The following is a 20,079-nucleotide window of genomic DNA, read 5'->3' as shown; positions in this document are numbered from 1 at the left end:
GAAAATGAAGACTGATGATAAACAGTTTGATCCTGTGAATAAATTAATTAAATCCCTTTGATTAGCTTTAGGAAAGTTGATTTGGGGCTTTATTTTTCCTCTTTCCCCTTATCTAAGTAGCATGATTTTTATAACATTGAATAACATTGTGCTATATTAACTTCTGTAGCACTTTATTGGGTTTTCTTTAATGTGGAAGACTTGACAGTTCCAGACTTCTGTTCCTTGGATTGCTTTCTTCTTGTACTTGTGCTTCCTATACAGGATCTTTGAAAAATACAGGTCCAACATTCTGAATTTGGGAGATACTGTCACAGGTTTTCTATACAGTGTATATATATGAATGAATTTGAATATATATTGTATATATATGAATGAAAAATGAATACATTTGGGGTTTGGAAGTAATTTCTTTTGCACATACTTGTTTCAGCTGGGTATTGAAAACAACAGCAAAAAAAAGCCAGATGTTCCCAAATATTTAACACATCGGAGCATTTGCAGTTATTTGCCCAAAATTACTTCTCAAAAAAGTGCCAGAATTCATCAAGCTGTCTTTCTCTCTTCTCTTCCAAATTTGTGGTTATAGTTTAAAACAAACACATAAAGAAATCCCTCTCCCTGAAATGCAGTAAGTCAGGACTTGCAGGGAGAACTGGGGTTTTTGTCTTGGAAACGCTTCTCTTTGTGTCAGCCTAAGGAGAACTTGATATCAAATGGCTTTTCTAACTTACTGCAAGCGAGTTGTATATGTTCATATGCAAGGAAGAATACATGATGCTGTAACATACAACCTGTATTAAATAGGACTTTTGAATGGGTTTGTTAACTATAAGCAGCAGCCCCACAAATAAGTTTCATTTATAAGCCAACTCCTTATACCTGGTACTTCAGGGAAAGTGAGAAGTGCAAATACCACAAAGCTATTGAAAGAAAAAGGCATTTGATTTTGACACCAGAAAAAGAAAAGCACTAAACCATAAAATTCACCCCCCATTTTTTTACCATCATGCTTCACATACCACAGCTACAAGTGTTGTTAATGAACGTAATATTTTATAAATCAGGTTAGTGAGCTTTGTTTCCCTTTATGGTCTTGTATGCTAATACACTTAACAAGTGGCAAGGCTGGAGTAATTGTTATAGACTGCTGCTCCCTTTATTATTCAGCTGTCCTCATTTTATTGGATTTTTCCACTAGTTAGTAAAAATGATAATCAGATACTTGTCCAGTAGGATTTTTCCTGCTTTTTTCTGCATGCTTTTAAAGCTGAATCCTGTCATGTACTTGTGTGCTGCCTGCCAGATCCAGAGCAGCTTCAAGCCCATCAAAAGTGAGGGAACTGCTACACTTAATATTGCACAACAGTTGTGTACTTTTCAGTGTTTCCTGAACTGGTTTGCATTATATTGTTTTGTGCATCTTTCCTTTATTTTTCCTTCATTTACTCAAACTGCAGACACTACCCGTCCAAGGAGAAGCCAAGAAAGTGACGGTGTTGAATACACTTTCATTTCCAAGCACTTGTTTGAGACAGACGTACAGAATAACAAGTATGTCAACAAGATTTTAAGTAGAACTGTAGTAAAAACAATGGCTTTAATATAAAATAGGGCTGGTTGTATTTTTAGATAAGAAATCAAAGTCAGTATAAGTTGCAGTGCTTTGAGGATGTGTGAAAATCACATTCTGATATACAAGCAGCTGGCAAAAACATACAGCAAAAAAAAGCAGTATGTGAAAACACAACTGTTTCTAAGCTTCTAAGTAGTTTCAGTACTTCAGCTCCTAAAGAGAAGACACTGAAATTGTAGGTGTTAAGGATGGGGGAACACTCTTAATAGAGCATCATCTGTCATAGCAATAAAGCATTGCAGCCCGGGGTGGGAGGGAGGGCCTGGAAGTGCTGCAAACGTGCCTGAGTCAATGTTTATGTAGTTCTGCTCTCTTTCAGGCCAGGCACTTCCTCTGCTTTTGAGTTTAGAGATCTACAATGAAGCCCCTGCCTGTAAAGCCTCCAGAAATTAAACTAAGATGAAGACAATGGTAGCATCGTGCTCTCCAGCAGCCCGTAAAAAACTAGCTTGAAATTCTGCCCCAGTGTTTCAGAGGGCAAAAGTGTATTAGACACAAAGCTGTGGGTTTTATTGAAACTTCAAACTGTGCTTTGCTTTTTTGGCAAATAGCGCTTCTACTTTTATAGCACATAACCAGCCGCCTTGGTTCCATTAGCACCATTGTCATTAGCTCCTCCTCCTCTTCTGAGACAGAGAATTTGGATATTCTGTAGTGTGCAATGAAATTTCAGTAGTTTCTATTGTTTAGCTTATCCACTGTTTTATTGCATTGCATTAGTTCAGAAAAAGAGGTGATGGAAAACATTAGTGGGCTGTTGGACTACAGTACTTTTTTCTCTTGAACTGTAATACAAGCAGGTGTTACTGATTTGAAAGTGGGAAAGTAGAAGATTTCTTAAAATTGACATGCTGAAGTACTTGACAGCATTTCCTTTACAAAACACGGTAAAACTCTCATGTAAAGTAAAATATTTTTGCTCCTGAATTAGATCTTATAAACCAAACTGATAATTTCTGTCTTTCTTCTGGAGAAAATGGAAATGATTCCAGTTGTTTTCACCTTCTGCCACAGGTTTATCGAGTATGGCGAGTATAAGAACAACTACTACGGCACAAGTTTAGACTCCGTTCGGTCAGTTCTAGCTAAAAACAAAGTTTGTTTGTTGGATGTGCAGCCTCATGTAAGTAAGGACATCTTTTGGAATCTTGTAGTTCCCCATATTGCATATTGGGATTCCAGGAAAAATATTATTTCTAAAAAGGAGTATTTTATTCCATGCTGAATGGCTGTTGAGTGGGTTGGCTGGGTACCTTTATCACAGCAAGGCTCTGTGAAAGGAGAGGAAGGAAACTTCAATACATGTTGGCAAGTATTCGGCTTCGTAATTAGGTGAATTGAAAACCTGAAGCATAATACCAAAGACCTAATTACAAAATGCTCCTATATTTCCCTTCCTCTTTCTGCTGTTTGGGTTAGAGGTTTTCTCTCAAACTTCAGTTTCAGAATGACTTTGAGCTATCACCCAGGCCAGCAGCTCTCTTTCACATGTTTAACCAGACCATTCATGCCAAGGGTTTCCACACAGGGTGGACATGAGTCAAGGAACGCACTAAATGTGATGTTGGCTGGATAATTGCTAAGAACATTCCTCTCTAAAGCATTTGTTCTTGCATTGACCCCGTCTTTCAACCCTGCTGAACAGCTCCACTGGGAATTTTTATGCTACTAATAACCACAGTGCTTCCAGGAGCTGGACTAGTTTGTGTAAACCCAGCCAAAGTATTTCTTCTCCAAGGGTGGCCAGCCCATGACTTCTGAACCCTGGCAGCTTGTGAACAGCTCCTGAGGCAGTTTAGACACGGGGCTGTGCCCTAGGAGCAGGGCAGAGGGCTGCGCTGAAGGAGGAGCACCTGGGGAACCCAGACCTTGTGCAAGGAAAGGAGGGAGCTGGGCAGGGGCTCCTGCTCTGCAAGATCCTTGCCTGTCCAGGATGGGCCTGTTTTCCAGCAAAGCACCAAATTCTCTCGGGGACCCAGGCTTGTGAACCATTCTGGGATCCCATTATTCAACATGGCATTTTCCTAAGGGACCTGGCAGTGTGAACAAGACAGAAAGCTTCTGGCCAGCCCTACTTCACACTAAGCTGCTGGCTATCCCTGCTTCACTCTGTGCTGTAGACCTATCTCTAGTTCCATATGTAGCATTACTTGACTCGCTCAGGAAGAGCTAATAGCATGGGCTTGTGTGGTGGACACACAGTACTGAAGAGAAAAATCATTGACCTGTTGTTGACCGAGTGTCACAGACACCTTCTTCCACTACTTTTCATGGGTACAGAGGTGTTATTCCTGCTGTGTTGAACTTTTCCTCCTCTCCTGAACACGCTGCTGCTCCCATCTGTCCTCCCACTGGCAGTGGCACTGTTGTGGACAGCCCAGCCTCTGCTGGATTGATGGGGTTTACCAGCAGCCTCTGTGGAAATCAAGAGACACGGTCACCTTTCGAGAAGAGATTTTCTTACCATCCATATGAAAATTCTCCTCACATTAATCAATGCCTATCAGCAGAACAGGATGGCAGTAAATGAAAAATAGCCTTCTAGCAGTGCTTTATGGGTTTATTTTGGTTATTGGAGTGTTTCTTTTGTTACGGTAAATTCCATTGTGCAAAATAAACTAACTAATTAAAAATCTTTCCTCTTCCCAGACTGTGAAACACTTACGGACATATGAATTTAAGCCATTTGTTATATTTATAAAGCCTCCATCACTTGACCGTTTGAGAGAGACCAGAAAAAATGCTAAGATTATTTCAAGTAAAGATGATAAGGGAACTGCAAAACCCTTTACAGTAAGTGCATTCAGACATGGTAAAACATGCAAACTTGTTCAGAGTTTTGTTGTAGTGGTTTGCCTTGAAAATAAAGGTCATCAGTGGATCTCATCGACAGTACTTGTCAGGGCTTGCGTGTAGTTTCTTGTTGTTTCCCAACTTCTCACACATCACAGATTTACTGTGGTGTTTTTATTGTTTGTGGTATTTACATTTCCGTAGTCCTCTGACTTTATGTTATTGAAGAAGCCCCACAGTGCAAGTATATGTTTATGAGAAATATCACTGTGGATTTCCTTTCAAAAATTTGCATCTGGAGTTTGATGTTTCTATTCAAGTATAAGAATTTCCTTGTTTTATCAAGTGTATTATTGGGTCTAAATTTAGAGGAAAGCTCAAATATAAAGCAACAATAAAAAAAGTAATGCTACTTTAATTAAAAAAGTATTTGTGGGTAAGATAAAGCATTTTTTAAATGTTATAAGGAAATGAACAATGTAAGAAAGGAGAACAGTCTAAGCAAGTAACAAATGCTGCTTTTTGACAATAAAGTCAGATTACCCAACAGTAACTTAATTACTTCCTTGAAATACAATGAAAACTTGTTTCAATTGAAGCTAAAATAAAGCTGATCATCATTAGACTTTATCTACATTTATTTTATCATTTTCCCTTGTTCAGATGTTATTTAGGATTTTTTAGATTTTGTTTCAGAGTCACAGATGTAGTCACCTTCTGTATTTGTGTGGAACAGGAGTTTGAAATAGTTTGGAGATAATGTGCTGTAAGAATATGTTCTATAGCATGTAAAATGTAAGAGGAGTTCATTCTGAAGAATAACCTTCAGGATATTGCTTAGTTAGGATGCAATTAATCTCTCAGAGTTATGTAAACAATTGAATTCCTAAGATTTGTTCCTTCCCCAAACATGAAGAGGAATCCACTGAGCCACGTCTAACCAGGCATATACAGCTTCTACCTAGCTGTTAGAAGAATAAAGGCTGTGCTGTAATATATTGCATGCTAATAGCAAGCTGAGACTTAAGTAGTGAAGCTTTAAATGTATCACCTAAGTAAACAGCTAGAAATGTTTTTCACTGGTACTGCTAACAGAAATTGTCTGTGTAATTACTATGCAGTGACTAATTGTGTCACTGCAAGGGGAGAGATGAAAGAGTTGCCTATTGAGCATAGTCTATTTGTGAGAATGCTCTCTGAGATCACTTGTAATGGTAATTTCTATAATTATTTTATTAGAAGTACAGTTTCCATCTCTTGATGAGATGAGAAGTAAGCAGTGAGCTTTGAGTTTACCACAGAAGGAGTTACATGATGTTGCTGTGGACTGACAATGCCTTGCACTGATCTTACTAGGAAGAAGATTTTCATGAAATGATCAAATCTGCCCATGTGATGGAGAGCCAGTATGGGCACCTTTTCGATAAGGTGATAGTCAATGACGACCTCGCTACAGCTTACAGTGAGCTTAAAACAACATTTGACAGGTTGGAGACCGAGACCTTCTGGGTTCCTGTCAGCTGGCTACATTCGTAAGAACGTTTCAAGTAGATAAATATCCGCTGTTGTCTCAGCAGCTAAGTACAGGCTGTGGTTGGGCATTACTCCATGGCCATTTTCTTAGTAGGAGGGTTTTCTAACTCTACCTGCACAGCAGGTACACTCTTTATCCACTTGGAACTGGTCTTGTTTTCCTGTGTCTTCAGTCCTCCTGCCCACAATTATAGAGGCAGAACAATCAGATTAAACTGAAGTCTCACTGTGCTCTATAAAGTGAGCTAACACTAGTGTAACAAAACTGCCAAACACCTCTTTATCATCATCTATGTATTTCCAAGGTAAGTTTTTTTAGTGGAGAGTTTGCAGAAGATACTAATGAATACTGGAGAGCAGCACTTTGATGGTTTTAAGCATAAATGCTCCCATAAAGAGCACTTGGAACTTATTACCCCTTAAGTGCTTGAGAGAACTGAAATAGGGAAAAGTGACCAACATTTTTATGAGGAAGACATCATAGTTTTAATCACATATCAAGATAAGAGTTTTACTTTTCTAGACGTAAATCTTGTCTTCTATGTACAGAACGATTTTAGTATTCCTTTGCACTTACACAGTCGTGGAAAGAAAGATGTATTTGATGGCTTAATTGTGAAATACTCTGCTGTGAGCATGCATGGATTGAAAATACGTTCACGCATGCTTTGTGGCACAACAAAGGAAACTCATTACAATATTTATTTAAATAAGGAAAAATAGGAGTCACTGTGTATATAACTTCAAAGTCTTTGGGACTAATCTTCTGTAAAATCAGTGGCAAAACAATATGCATAGCAAGAATGTAAAGAGTATCTTTCTTTTTTACCCCTTCAAATTGATTTCATATATCTTTGGCATCCTTTAGAACAATTTTCCCATCAAAAATTTTCAAACAATTAGTGAGGAAACCTTGGAAATCTGGGAATTAGTCACAACAGATTAATTCTTCCTATTGTTTAATATCTAGTGATACTTTTTAGTAGCATAACAGATATTTTGTCTCCACTCAAATAAATTAATGCTGTAGACTTCACTGTAAAAAATAACCTTGTCACTGGTCAGGCACAGTTGGAAACCTCATTTTACAATTTAATGTGGCAATGTAAGCAAATGTATATTAGATGATGTATTTTTAATATAGATAATTTGGTATTTTTCTTTCTTTACTACTGATATGCAGGAAATGAGTACAGCTGTAAAGACCAAGTTATACCTGTGTGTTGTGTTGTGAATATGTCTTGTAAGTACAGAATGTGTATAGGAACTTGCTGACTTCTGTTCATCCCATCTGTGGCATTCAAACAGGAAACAGTCATTTCATGTTAATCTGTAAAGAGAATATAGCTGTCTTGTTTAAAGAATAAAGAATTTAGTGAAACTTTATATATTTATGAAAGGGTTGAAAAGGGATGTTAAGTTTTTAAATTTCTTGTCAATGTGATCATTTATTAAAGAGAATTACTGAGTCCGTAAGTTGAAACGCTGTCTTTGTAAATGGAGCTGAACATTCCATGTAAATATTTTATTTCAGTTCATACACTGATATACCCATCAGATTTTGCAGTTTTATTCTAAATGTGTATTTAATGTGTGGGTCATTGCATTTGGCTTAGAGTCGTATGAAACAAATGAAATGCAAGCAACAACAGCGAAATTCCTAGGAGTCTGGAAATGTTTATGCAAGAGTTACAGATGTACTGAATCCCAGTACGGATACATGCTCTGCTTCAACAGCTATAATGTAACTTTTGTCAAATTTCACCATTTTCCTGGTGGACTTAAACTTTTTTTGTAGCATAAATAGCAATTTGATGATTAAATTAATTGCATGCAGATTATGCAAGTTGAAAAAACTTTTTCTACTTTTTTTTATTACTATTGAAAATCAAACTGTTTTTCAGGGGATCTGGAATTCAGCCAGTCTGTTTGCCTGCAAGATGCCGAGTGCCTTCACTACCTCTTGCAACGCAAACTGAGAGGGCACTCAGCATGTCTCAGGATCTGGCCATTTCCAACAAGAGGGGCTTTAGTCCTTATTGAAACACTCTTAATGCTGCTTCCAACCTGGGCTGTCTCAGAACATTAGCGTATGATAACGATCACATGAAAGACCTGCTTTTCTCTTTAAGAAATAGATGCTAGAATAATCTGCAAACTGCCTGGTAGAAACAGATCTGGCTGTCCTGCAGGCTGTTTTTCTTGTCCTTTTGAAATTAATATAATTCCCATTCCTGGGTCAGTGTGGTCTAGGACGACTCAGCCAGGTTGGACTGGGCTTTGAGCAACCTGGTCTAGTGGAAGGTGTCATTGCTCACAGCAGGGGGGTTGGAACTGGATAATCTTTAAGGTCCCTTCCAACCTACACCATGCTGTGATTCTGTGACCTACACAGGTTTGCTGTGCTGGGCAGCAGTAAGCAGCACGGTGCTTTGCTGTGTTCACAGAGACACTGACCCTCTGATCCTCAGCACAGTCCTGGCAGGGGTTTTCTAGATGGATGGCTGCCTGCCTCATCTTCAAGCCAGGAGCTAATTCCCAAATTGTAACACCTGCAAAAGAAAGGGAATCACAAAAACATAAACCCAACCAACCGAGTAAAATGTGCACAGGGACTTCGATGAGTGAGAAATAATTTTAATTAAATTTCTAGATGGCTCTTGAAAATGAACATTATTGCAGTGTTAGCTTAAAAATAAATAATTATCAAAGCCACTGCTTTCCATGAGGCAGGCAAAGATGGGAGCAGGCCAAGGCACAAAAAATGTCTTAGCCCAACAGTTTCAACAGGACAGGAGCCTGCTTATCGTGATGGATGCTGAGCCCATGTGCTGAACTGTTCTGGGATACCAAGGGGGGGCGGGATTGTTCCTTCGACTCCTAAGAATTTGGGAATTAAGACAACTAAACATGTTTCCAATATTCCACATATTCAAGTTGTGCTGTGTGGGTTTTTAGAGAACTGTATGTTTTGACAGTCAAGTCCAGATGTTTTTATTGTGTTTTAGCTGTTTGTCATAGTCCAACAAATGGTAGCATTTTTTAATACTGTACCAAGCTCTATACTTGAATTTGCCACCAGGTCCTTGGTTGATGTCTTACCTGAAATCTGATCTTACCTTCTTATGCAAAACAATAAATTATTGATATATCACTGAAGGTGTTTTTTCTTTATTGTAAATTGCACCATAACGTACAGGCTTAATGACTTGAAAAGGTGAAATGCCCAAGTAGTAAGTCATTTCATAGGTTTATTAACAGTTGTGCTCCAATTATCTTTAAATGGGAAAATAAAGCAACCTGAAACAGGGACTAAAATACTTAATTTTTACTTTTCATTGCCAAGTTCTCCTTCAGAATGGATGCTGCAGCCTACTTTTCTAAAATAAGCCATTTTCTTTCTGAGACAGAAAGCTTAAGTCAGTGGGTCAGTGCTTAGAGTGTTATCCAAGTTACCGACTCAGAGTGCTTCATTGGACACGGGAGGTTGTGTTCATTTGGAGGACTCAATGAAAGTAATGCTTAAACTAAGTCACTTTTTGCAGTGGTTTATGTCTTTTCTAGAAAAAAGCCTAACACATACTAGGATTAGAGAGGAGACCTTTAAGCCCTCTCTGTTTTGTTTCAGTGCAGTATTCTGCATTTCCCACGTGTACTTAGGTTCAGGTTTCTACTGCGTGTGGAGAATTATTCCTCAGTAAAGCTCATATTTACTTTTTGTTAGATTGTTTCAAAGGATGAATAGTTTCTTCAGAGATTTAAAGTTATAATCTAAATCTACTTTTTTTTATTGCAGTCTCTACAGTCATTTCCCCACAGGATTAAGAGTTTTCTGTGCATCAGAGCTTAAAATCATTTGTATTTGCAATTTACCCAAGAACATTTTGCTCTCAAAGTCATTAAGTATTTATCATATATTAGCATGATTAATGTATGATACCAAGCATTCAACAGGAAAATGTCTGAACACTAAGTTGAAGGAGCACAGTGAATGTAGTTGTTGTTTAAGAATTCTGGTGCTAGATAATGGTTAAAGATTTCAGCAGAAACATGCACAAAAACATTTGGAAACAGTTAAAGTCTGGTCTTAAATTTTGTCTTATGTAAATGACAGTACAAATAAGAGAATTTGGAGTTCTAGACAGCTGGAGATTTTTTCCCTCTTGGTATCTGTGTCTGAAATACAAGTTGGATATTTGGAAGACTGTATGGAATGATTTTACATCTCTATAATAAAACGCTATGGTATTTTGTGTAGCTGACATCCAACATTTTAACAAAGAGGGTAAATCCTCATGATTACTGAGACTTTGTTTTGCTTCTATTTCAGTTGTACACATATGTCTGTTTAAAAGATTTTGAAAGACTTAATGCACAGAGCTGCCAGCTACAGATTTCAGTGTATGAATGAAGGGAAACATCTTCAAGATTTCTAGGAGGGTTCACAGTATCACAGTATGCTAGAGATTGGAAGGGACATCAATATGGCACAAAAAATATTTGAAAGCTTCTTGATAAGAAATAAAGAGAGAAAAGTAGGTCACAATGTCTTTTGTAATTAGATCTATTTCTTTTCAATAGCCGTATTAATAGTTATGGCTTGAATACACTAAAGAATGAAGGCATGCTGTAATTTTCCTCAAGTAAAATTTAGATTCTATAGGATTATACATAGGCTCATGGAAGCTTAGTTTTAAGGGATTTGGTACATGTTTTAAAGGTCTGTGGGTATGGCAGAGAAGGACTGAGAATGTTACAAATGCTAGTACTACCCTAGCAATGCATCTTTGTTTTTGTAAGTCACTGAACAAGGAGGTTGGCAAGTTGGTGGCGAATGTTCTGTGGTTTCTGTTCCCTCCTTGGTAAATATAAATAAGCGCCAGTAAATCTTTATTGGTTAGCAAAGCCAAAATCGTTGGCATTATGGAGAGCTGAAATGTAGTACCCAGAAGGAGTACTCCACATCCTGGTGATGTTGGCAGAGCTCTTGCTTTACTTTCTTCTGGTTTTGTTAACTTTTACAGCAACAGTACAGTGATCACAGCTTTAACATGAACTTAACAAACTCCGTTTAATCACTGGCAATCTCATTCTGGTTTTGTCTCTTGGCTCTCGTAGAGCTTTAGTTTAGTAATCTCAATCATTACAAGGGGTAGAAAGGGATAATGTCTTGAAAAACAGACACTAAAAATTTGATAAAAGGACACTTTTTACCTCCTTCCCAACAGATTCTAGAGGTGATGTGTTTCTGCAACAGAGGTGAAAAGCTAGCACTTGATCAAGATGGAGAATCACATGAACAGTGTTTTGTGCCGTGAAAACAGAACTGCTCTGAGAGATCCCTGTGGTACAAAGGACCAGGAGCAATTTTAAATTTTGTGCCACCAGTGTTGGCTTCAGGGGCTCTTGTTTAAGAAAATAGCATCTGAGAGCAGTTCCGCTTGTTCTGTGTGACCTTGGACACCTCACGGTGTGTCCCCTCCCTTTCCTAGGTTTGCATTACTGACTTATTTTTAAGCAATGATGATTCCTTGAAATGAGTCTAGTCTTCAAGTGGTGGGAGTAGTCATGTTTCATGATCAAGGTGCACATTTATGATGGGGCAACTGCACACATGGAAGCATGTGTTGAGACCACTCCATAATGCATGTAGGCCCTTTCACATTGTATTCTCTGAGATCTTTGCATACCTATGTATGGGTTATGCTTCCCCATAAAACCTACTTTGATGCAGCTTCTGGAGCCATACTCCCAAGTACAGACTGGCCTATGTTAGGCACCTTATGAACATGGAACAAAGATGTAGTCCCAGGTTTGAAGAAGCTCATAAAAAAGTCAGAGAGATCACAGAGCAGTGCAGACCATCAACAAGGTGTAAAGAGATCCAGTGAGCACAACTCCTGTTATCAGCTGGCACCGGAGGCTGTGCTGGCACAGTAGGGCAGTTAGGTCTGGGATTCAGCATACCACAAGAGGATGAAATGCTTCGGGAGCTTGCTGGCCAGGCTTCAGCCTTTGCTAGGTCCAGGCACAGCTGAGGGGTAGCAAAAGGTTGGTCCTAGAAGCTGTGAGGCCAGTTTGACTGCAGGAAGGAATTCAGCTCTGTCTGTATGAGCTGTGCTTTGCCTCTCCTTCAGAGCCAGAACAACAGGCCTTGGCTCATTTTAGTGACTGGTGCAGATGGAGGCAGCATGTTTAATGTTCCATTTGCAGTTCTGGCTACTATTGATTGTAAGGCACAAAAGAAGTCTGGTTGATTTTTCTGTTGTTGAAAACTGACCTAAAAGCTTTGTTATTATTGGTGCTATCTGGGTAGTATGAAAGAGCAGCCTCGGTTATTGGCCCTGCTGGGGTATTATTCCAGACGTTTTTCTTTACACAGCTGTTAAGCAGGAAGTAGAACCAAAACCAAAGATTGATTTGAACCATTGTTTTGTCAAAAACCAGAACTGAACCTGAATTATTGTCTTCTCTTGACTTCATTGAATTCAAACCATCATTACCCCCAGCTGGATCCAGCCCCGGCTCAAACCAAACTGAACAAAGCACAGACTCTGACCGCACTTTTGAATAGGTGAGACTTTGAAGGCTGAGTCTGCGTCTTGTAATGGCTGCAGCTGATGTTACCTTTCTGCCAATAGCAACTTTGTTTTATTGTGCATGTGTGCATATGCATATGCGTGTATGTATTTACCAAGTGTTGCGGTGTATACCCTTTTATTTTAATGAAAAAAGCAGGCTTATAAAACCAATGTTTACTGCTTAATTGGAAGATTAATGACAGGCTGAAGAAGTCTACTGATATAATAACAAAGTTTTAGCAAATAGATGCATGGTTCAGTGCTGGCAGGACTCTCACAGATCTCAGGAATCTGAGAATTTTACATCTTAAATATACGGTTTAGCCTCTGTTTTGTGAAAGTCAGAAGAGCTTGATTGAATGCAGACGGCAAGCTTGTTCACTGCAGACCTAGTTAAACATGAAATCTTGCTGGGATTAGCTTAATTGTTCCCTAAATGAAAAGGCTGCTTTGTACATGGGCTTGAATTTTATGCTTGCCAGATAAAGCAATGTGAACCTGTCAGGAGACACAGGAACTTGTCTGTGTAGGAGTATCACTGGGCCAACTGTCTTGCCTTTTATGCGATACTGTGGTGTAAAACACCACTCCACCGGTTTCATTTTACAGAAAATAGTCTCTGTGGTGGTGTCCTGTGGGAACTGAAGTATCAAGTTCTATTTTCCCTTCAAAAATCCAACTACACATGTACCCTGCTTCTGAAACTACACTCTCCATGACTGCAGCCAGCCACATGGGCTCGAGGGATGCTGTGGCATGGCAAGGGAGCTGCAGGGAAGCTGTTCCAAGCAAAGCAGGAGGTGCCACTCCTTTGCCATGGTAGAGGCTGCCATAGGTAACACCACAGTATTTGAAGTGACAAATGCTATTTCTGATGAGGTTGTATGGCAACTTAGTAGAAAAGGAAGCTTTATTATTCCATTTTTAATTTTCAGAAGTTTATGCGGCACTTCTGATTATCAAACACTGATGGCAAATTCTTCTAGCTTTCTTTTGGCATCCCTGCTGCCAGCTTGAAAGCAAGAGTTGCTGTGATTAAAGCCTTTATTCTTTATATAACTGTAATTGTAAAAGACGTGGAGTTCCTATCTTCCAAAGCCTCCAGACCAAGCAAATAAAGACAAAATTTCTGCAACTGTTCTCAAGTGACCTATTCTGTTTAATCTTGTTTCCTTTCTTCCTAACCAGTCTTCTCAAAAAGCGTCTCTATGTCAAGGGCCAGTGTGGAGAGAAAGGAGAGGCTGGCCAGGAACTGCTGAAAGGGAGAAGCTAGCGGCACTGCCAGGCTCTGAACAACTGGGAAGTCTGCGAGCCCAGTGCAGAAGTGAGCAACCTATGGGTGAAAACAGCATGGGAAGATGATTTAAGCAGCAAGGTGTTGTTTATTCCCTCTTAACTATGAGAAGGAGCAGTCTCTGTCCCTGTGCCTTTCATTGTAAGCATTCAGTAGGGAGCAGTTGAGTTACTCTCCATGCCAGGCAAAGCACTCCCAACATGCAGTTCTTAACTCCATCGTGGCAGACATGCATGGTTTCCCTTCAGTGTCATGGTCTGAACATGGGTCTTGACTTTATGGTCTCCACAAGTCATTTTCTGAAAAGTGGCATCAAAACCTGCCTACTCTTAGAGACTGTTCAAGTCCAGCAAGTCCGGAAACAGGTTGAAGTGTTTGTGTATCACTGACAAGGTGGGTGCATTCTTAATCCTGAGTCTTCCTCATGTTCACCTACTTTGTACCAGAGGCATGGTGGTGGCTGGTACTAACTTTGCTACCACTGGCAAAATGTGATGCATTTATGCAGTTGGTGTTACTGTCCTTGAGACTGCATTTAAGTACCTTCAGTAAGCCACTTCTGCTCAGATTTTCTGCAGGAACTCCTGGGTTGCTCCCAGCTACAGTAACTTGTCTGTCACAAAGTTTAAGTGGAAAACATAAGAGGCCAAACTCTCTCTAAATCTGAGGGTCTGTTGCAGGGAGGCAATGCTACTGCTCTGCTCCCTGCACAGCTCCACTTACGGCAGTGATTACTTGGCTTGGCCTCACTAGCATCATGTAAAATCCTTATGGATCCTCATGGTTCCAGTGTTCAGGATTGATGATTCTTCCTTCTCTTTTAGCGTCTTGTGAATAACTTAGAATCTTTTTCATGCTAATGCAACTCCCTCTCTTCCTGGTAAATTGCCTCATTTTTTGCTGTTGGAAAGTGCTTAGTCTGGATTGCTTTACTATTAGTACCTAACGGCTGCTGCTGCTTTCTGTATTATGTGTATGGGACAAGTATGAAATATCAGCAGATAGCTTGACACCACTTCAACCCCTAAATGAGTGATAGTAGGAACTCCTCCTAGAGCTAGCCTCAAATGACTTTCATCTGTACCACTTAAACAGCAAACGATTGTTCATGCCGTTAAGCAGTGTAGCGCAGATGAAATGCAAGTGGATAAAAATGCGGTGCTAGTGAAGTTAGGAAAGTTTCATTTCTATTGTAACAGATATCAGAGTTTTACCTCTTGTCTTTCTGTGCCTGGGAAATTAGGAATGCCTTTGCTCTGAAGACCTTGTAATCTAATGCCAGGTATTGCTGACTTTTACTGTTGAGCTTTAGTGCCTTGTTTCATGTGTGGTCCCTTTGACTTCAATCACCATAGGGTTGCCAGCTCTTACCCTGGAACTAAGCTGATGACTTCTCTGGGATCGGGGTCTGGCTTTGAAATAAGATGCAATCAGCAGAGATGATAAATACTTCAGCGAGTAATCAAACATGTAAGAGCTCTCTGGCTATTTTCTTTGGATTAGTATCTGGAAGTGAATTTCAATGCAAATTCACCTAAGTTGTGTCAAGCAAGTAAATATGTGCTGCTGATAAATCTATTGACTTTGTCTATAGTATTTAATGCAAATTGTAGGATTGTGTTAGACTGGCCTGCCCGTTGCTGCTTAGCTGTTCATCCAGGGTTTCATTTCTTTTACACCTCCAATGTCTTCCTGATAAAGCTTCTCACACACTTCTAAGTAATTTCCCAAGTGCTCTCAAAATGGAGGCAGCAATTCATCTCTGTCACGTCAGGCAATTATTACTGAAATCTCTAACAGTGTTTCAGAATAATTAACCTTAATTAACCTTAAGCCTTAAAAGGTTTTCTACTGTTGATCAGCATGCCTGTAAGCTGCCAGTCACACATCTGTAAACTTGGAGCTGTCGAGCAGTTAGTAAATCCATATAAAGAGAGCTCCGTCTGCTTTACTGATTTCGGCTCGAGCAAAGGCTCAGCACTATATATTTCTACTTGTAAACTGCATATCTTGGGTTTTTCGCTATTATATTTCTGTGTAATACTTTCCAAACTATTTTATTGTATTCTACAGTTAAAAAGCCACCTGGATATTCCTTTTCTAGTCTTTTCTTTTGAAACTATCTCTAAGCCTTTTTGCATGTTTTTGTAATGTGCGAGGCAGACTCAGACGACAGAGGTTTTCAGAAGACTTGTGCAGCTGGTAGCTTTTTGATGATTTCATTTCACAATTCTTTCGGAATAAATGTGGGTACAACGAGAACAATGAGTAAAATGTCGGTTGTGCTAAATATAAGTGATCTGTTTTAGAAAAATATTAACACTTTTGTCAGTTCAATTACACCTTTGCATCACTGTACTATAGCAGAGGAAAAAAAAGAGTCTAACAGACGTACGGTAAGTACATGAATGGGGTGAACCAAGGAAATGTCATAAATCCTTTACACTAGAACATTCTGTGAGAATGAGAATACATCCAGGTGTTCTTTGAACCCTGCAAGGTGATTAAAGTGAGCAGTAGAAGCTGAACTGACAGTACCGAAATACAGGAAGATACATGCATGTGACTGGGATTTACACAGCTCATTTAATAGGAATGGTAGGAGTGCCATGCACGGGAAATGGGGGAGATGAATACTCACAACTTTCTCCAAGTGGGAAAACTGGTTGTGGGGAATCTCTTAAATATCTTCTTCCACAGGAAGTAAAATTTTATTTATTTATAAGTAAAACATTCACTGCTCTGCTGAAAGAAAAATGAGACACATGATGAGTTGAAAGAGCGCAGCCAGTTATGAGCAGCATCTAGGGTCTTCATGAAACAGTGAAATACCGAGTGCTAGAAAAGGATAATCAGTTTTATGCATTTTTAAATTAATACAAAATGCTACTCTCCCACTTCTGCTGTACAGCCTGGGTTTTAGAATGTCAAGAAAGTATTTGACATTTACAAGAGACTGCAGGCACTAATACAAATCATTTTTATCCCTTTATCCATTTTAACCACCAGGCTGAGTGAATTGTTGGCTCTGTGCAATTAGTCTCTGTGCTTCTTGACACTATAACCACAGATTATCATGAATTCTATTAATAACGCAAGGTGGAAGCTCTGTTCTTCAAGTCTGTTATTTTACTTCTAGAAAAACATCTAATTTCTTACAAACCTGATATAAATAGGCCAGCTGACAAGAATCCCAAAAGAACAGAGTATGCTCGGAACAGTGAGATTTGAACTGACGTATTTTTGGCCAAAAAAAAAGTTATACGGGCTGTATTTGTCTGAAAGTTTAAAAATAGGAGCTTTTGTCATATATAGCAGGAAAGGCCAGGTTGAGTCATGATTGATGTCACTTGAAAGAACACTTTAAGCTTAGAAAGTGACATCAGAATCATCAGAATTTAGGGAGATTTAGAGCGGTCCCCGAAGCCAGGGTACTGGGGATTCTGGAAGATACTTTGTGGATGATACACAGCACATTGCCAGACATCATCTGAATGGAAGCCAGGAGCTACAGTACTTTGAGATTACATTTCTAAATGATGGGTATAATTTGTTTTAATAACATTCATTTTTAGTTAAATGCATGTTTCAGACTGTTTTCAGTTTTTTAGATTCAGTGCAAGCCCCTGTTTCAGGCTGGAAGCACAGTCTGTCACTGCCTGACCTCTCCCCTTGCTCACTTACATGTCAAGTTTCCAAGAGCAGTCAGGAGTGCTTTCTGTATTACCACAAGTCTGCAAATACAGCAGGGTCTCTTTCCATTTACCCTTCTCCAGTTTTAGTGCTTGATTCCTGCTGACTTTACTACTGAGCATTTATAAGTCAGGCTGTAGCAGTACATATGTATGTTAGAAGTATTTCTTTTAGCTCCCAGGCTAAAACTAAACTTTTGTCTGTCTGTCTGCTACCACAAGTGTTAAAATGAAAGTAACAAAACAGAAGAGGTGCTTGGATTTCACTTTATTAAAGATAACCAATAAATTGTGCGGAGTCTAGGTCACAGAGGGGCTGTGCAGGGCTTCTGCTGTGCAGAGTAGCAAACCTCTTTGGAACAGTTTCTTACATTTCTCCTTTCATTTTCCACATACAGCAAATCTTGTTCCTTAGGTAATTCTGGTGTGAAAATTAATACATTTAATATAAGTGCACAGTGCTACTTTTGATCCAGTTATATGTGGTTTGCTTTTTAAGTGTAAAGAGAAAGTAAACAACAAATCACATTTCTAAGAAGGAGATTTGTACTTCCCGCAGTTAGCAGCAGCATCTTTTGTGGCTAAAATCATAGATATTAGTGAAAAATCGAGTTTGAGGTTGCTCAGCTGCATACCTTTACCAATACTTTCTGCATAATCAGTTTTCATATTAAAATGAGTTCAGTCTAGGAAAAGAAAAAGTTCATCACACAAGCAGCTCCACGAGTAAGGCATGCTTGTTAGATAATAGTTGCTGTTATCTGCCATTTAGATTTGCACGTTGTGCTCGTTCCTGTTCTGTTTGAAGAGCCAAGTGGTGGATGAATTATTCTTGGTATTCCTGATTTTCAGTTCAAGCCAATAAACACCTGTGTGCGACTGGCCTGCTGGAGCCATTCCACAAAACATCTGGGCATGCTCCAGCCCTTGGGCTACTGGCATTCAAAACAGTCCTCCCTGATCCTGCCGCTTATTGCTGCTGCAATCTGGGGCCTGGTAAAGCATAGGAATTGGATCAGGAATCCTGTCACTCATGAGCACCCAGCTCTCTTGGTGGTAGAAGAGGCAGACAAAGGGGCAAGGACTCTGGTGGATTATGTGAGTCGTGCGGGAGAGGGAACTGCGTGTGATTCCTTTGAGAGCAGAGAAGAGTTTTCCGTGGGTCTTCTGTGTTATGTAGCGCATAGAACAGACCTGCGCTGGAGGATGAATCATTGTGTAGTAAAAGCAAGTGTGCTCTATGGAGTCTGTACTTTCTTTGTTGCAGCTGTTGGAAGTACGTAGTGAATGAAGCAGACAACTCTAGAGAACATGTTTTCATGATTAAGGCATGAGTGCAGCCCTGGGGAGCTGAATCGTATCCCTGCTTCTACCCCAGATTTCCTGTGTGATACTAGTCACTTTGCACATGTGGTTGTTAATTGTGTTTTTCTTGGTGCTGGGTACGGTGGAGGATAATTTGTAGAAGTGCTGAGCACTTGCAACTGCAAGCTGTAGGCAGCGGGAGCTGTGCTGTGACTGTAAGCACTGCTGTGCAATGAATACTGAGAAATCAGGCTCCATGCATCCCAATGAGGCAGTTAAGAAAAGCGGAGGCAGGAATTAAAGATAAATCTTCATGAGTTCAATTTATATGGCTGGAGAACAGCTTGAACGGGCCTGTCCTTCTTAAACTTGACCTTCTTCGTACCTAAAATAAGAACAGCAAACTGCTAGCTAAATACAAATGCGGCATTTGTGAACAACTGCTGAGTTTAAGATACTTGCACTAAACTGAGAATTAGTAAAATTACTATTTAGCACTTGCCTGTCACTCATCTGTCTTGCCTTTTTTTATCTTTCAAAATGGAGATATTATTGTATCACTACGCAAAGTCACTGAAGAACCCCATAATAAATCAATATTTTGAGTACACGTATGTTTTTACTGACCAGATTCAAAGCAATCATTAGGGATTCAGTGGCCTCTGTGTATTTTCCCATAGTCTTAACATGGGAAACATAGGCTTAGCAGTACAGCAAAATGGTAACACTTTAAAAATACTACACTGTTCTGTTGGTAAAAGTTAAAAAAGACACTTCAGACAAACTTTATGGGAAGGTACTTTTTGGAGTGAAGAGTTACTTTTCTGCTAACTCTCAAAATAAAACATGATGGTTTGTGTAATGTGTATTTTATAAATCACAAATTTCATGGAAGATAAATACACAGCTATCCTTGTATCAAGATGGGCAAAAAAAAAAAAATTAGCTTTCATATGAGAAATGGAACAATGAGAACAGGAAAGCACATAATTTCACAGATTTCTGTAATATAAATAGCTTTCTCAGTTTAAATATACTTTGTCACTCCTTGATGCTGTAATCCAATGCCAAGGGAATTATGATTTCTTTTTTTGAAGTGCCACTTAGCATGTTTAGCATATTTTATTAGAAAACTCTTCTGTTCCTCTATCAGTTAACCACAGCTTTATAAAACATTACGTTTGGAAGTATCTGGTTTATGTGACTAGAAGAGGTATGCTCCTGAGGTGTTAGTTACGTAGGTGA

General features: G+C 39.2%; 1 protein-coding gene across 1 annotated transcript in view; it reads left to right on the top strand.

The window, feature by feature from the left end:
• Positions 1-5,965, top strand: part of MPP7 (MAGUK p55 scaffold protein 7) — a gene marked incomplete at both ends in the record, with an annotated part of 116,406 nt that extends 110,441 nt beyond the window's left edge. Inside the window, 4 exons of the mRNA XM_080610929.1 lie at positions 1,461-1,554; positions 2,651-2,759; positions 4,286-4,429; positions 5,786-5,965. Coding sequence (XP_080467055.1) covers positions 1,461-1,554; positions 2,651-2,759; positions 4,286-4,429; positions 5,786-5,965 — 527 coding nt within the window. The remainder of the gene's footprint in view (positions 1-1,460; positions 1,555-2,650; positions 2,760-4,285; positions 4,430-5,785) is intronic.
• Positions 5,966-20,079: the final 14,114 nt, after the last annotated feature.

This window comes from Psittacula echo (assembly GCF_963264785.1).
Source record: "Psittacula echo genome assembly, chromosome: 2".
Lineage (NCBI taxonomy): Eukaryota > Metazoa > Chordata > Aves > Psittaciformes > Psittacidae > Psittacula > Psittacula echo.
The sequence above is the reverse complement of the archived record's forward strand: the minus strand, read 5'-3'. Positions and strand labels throughout refer to the sequence as shown.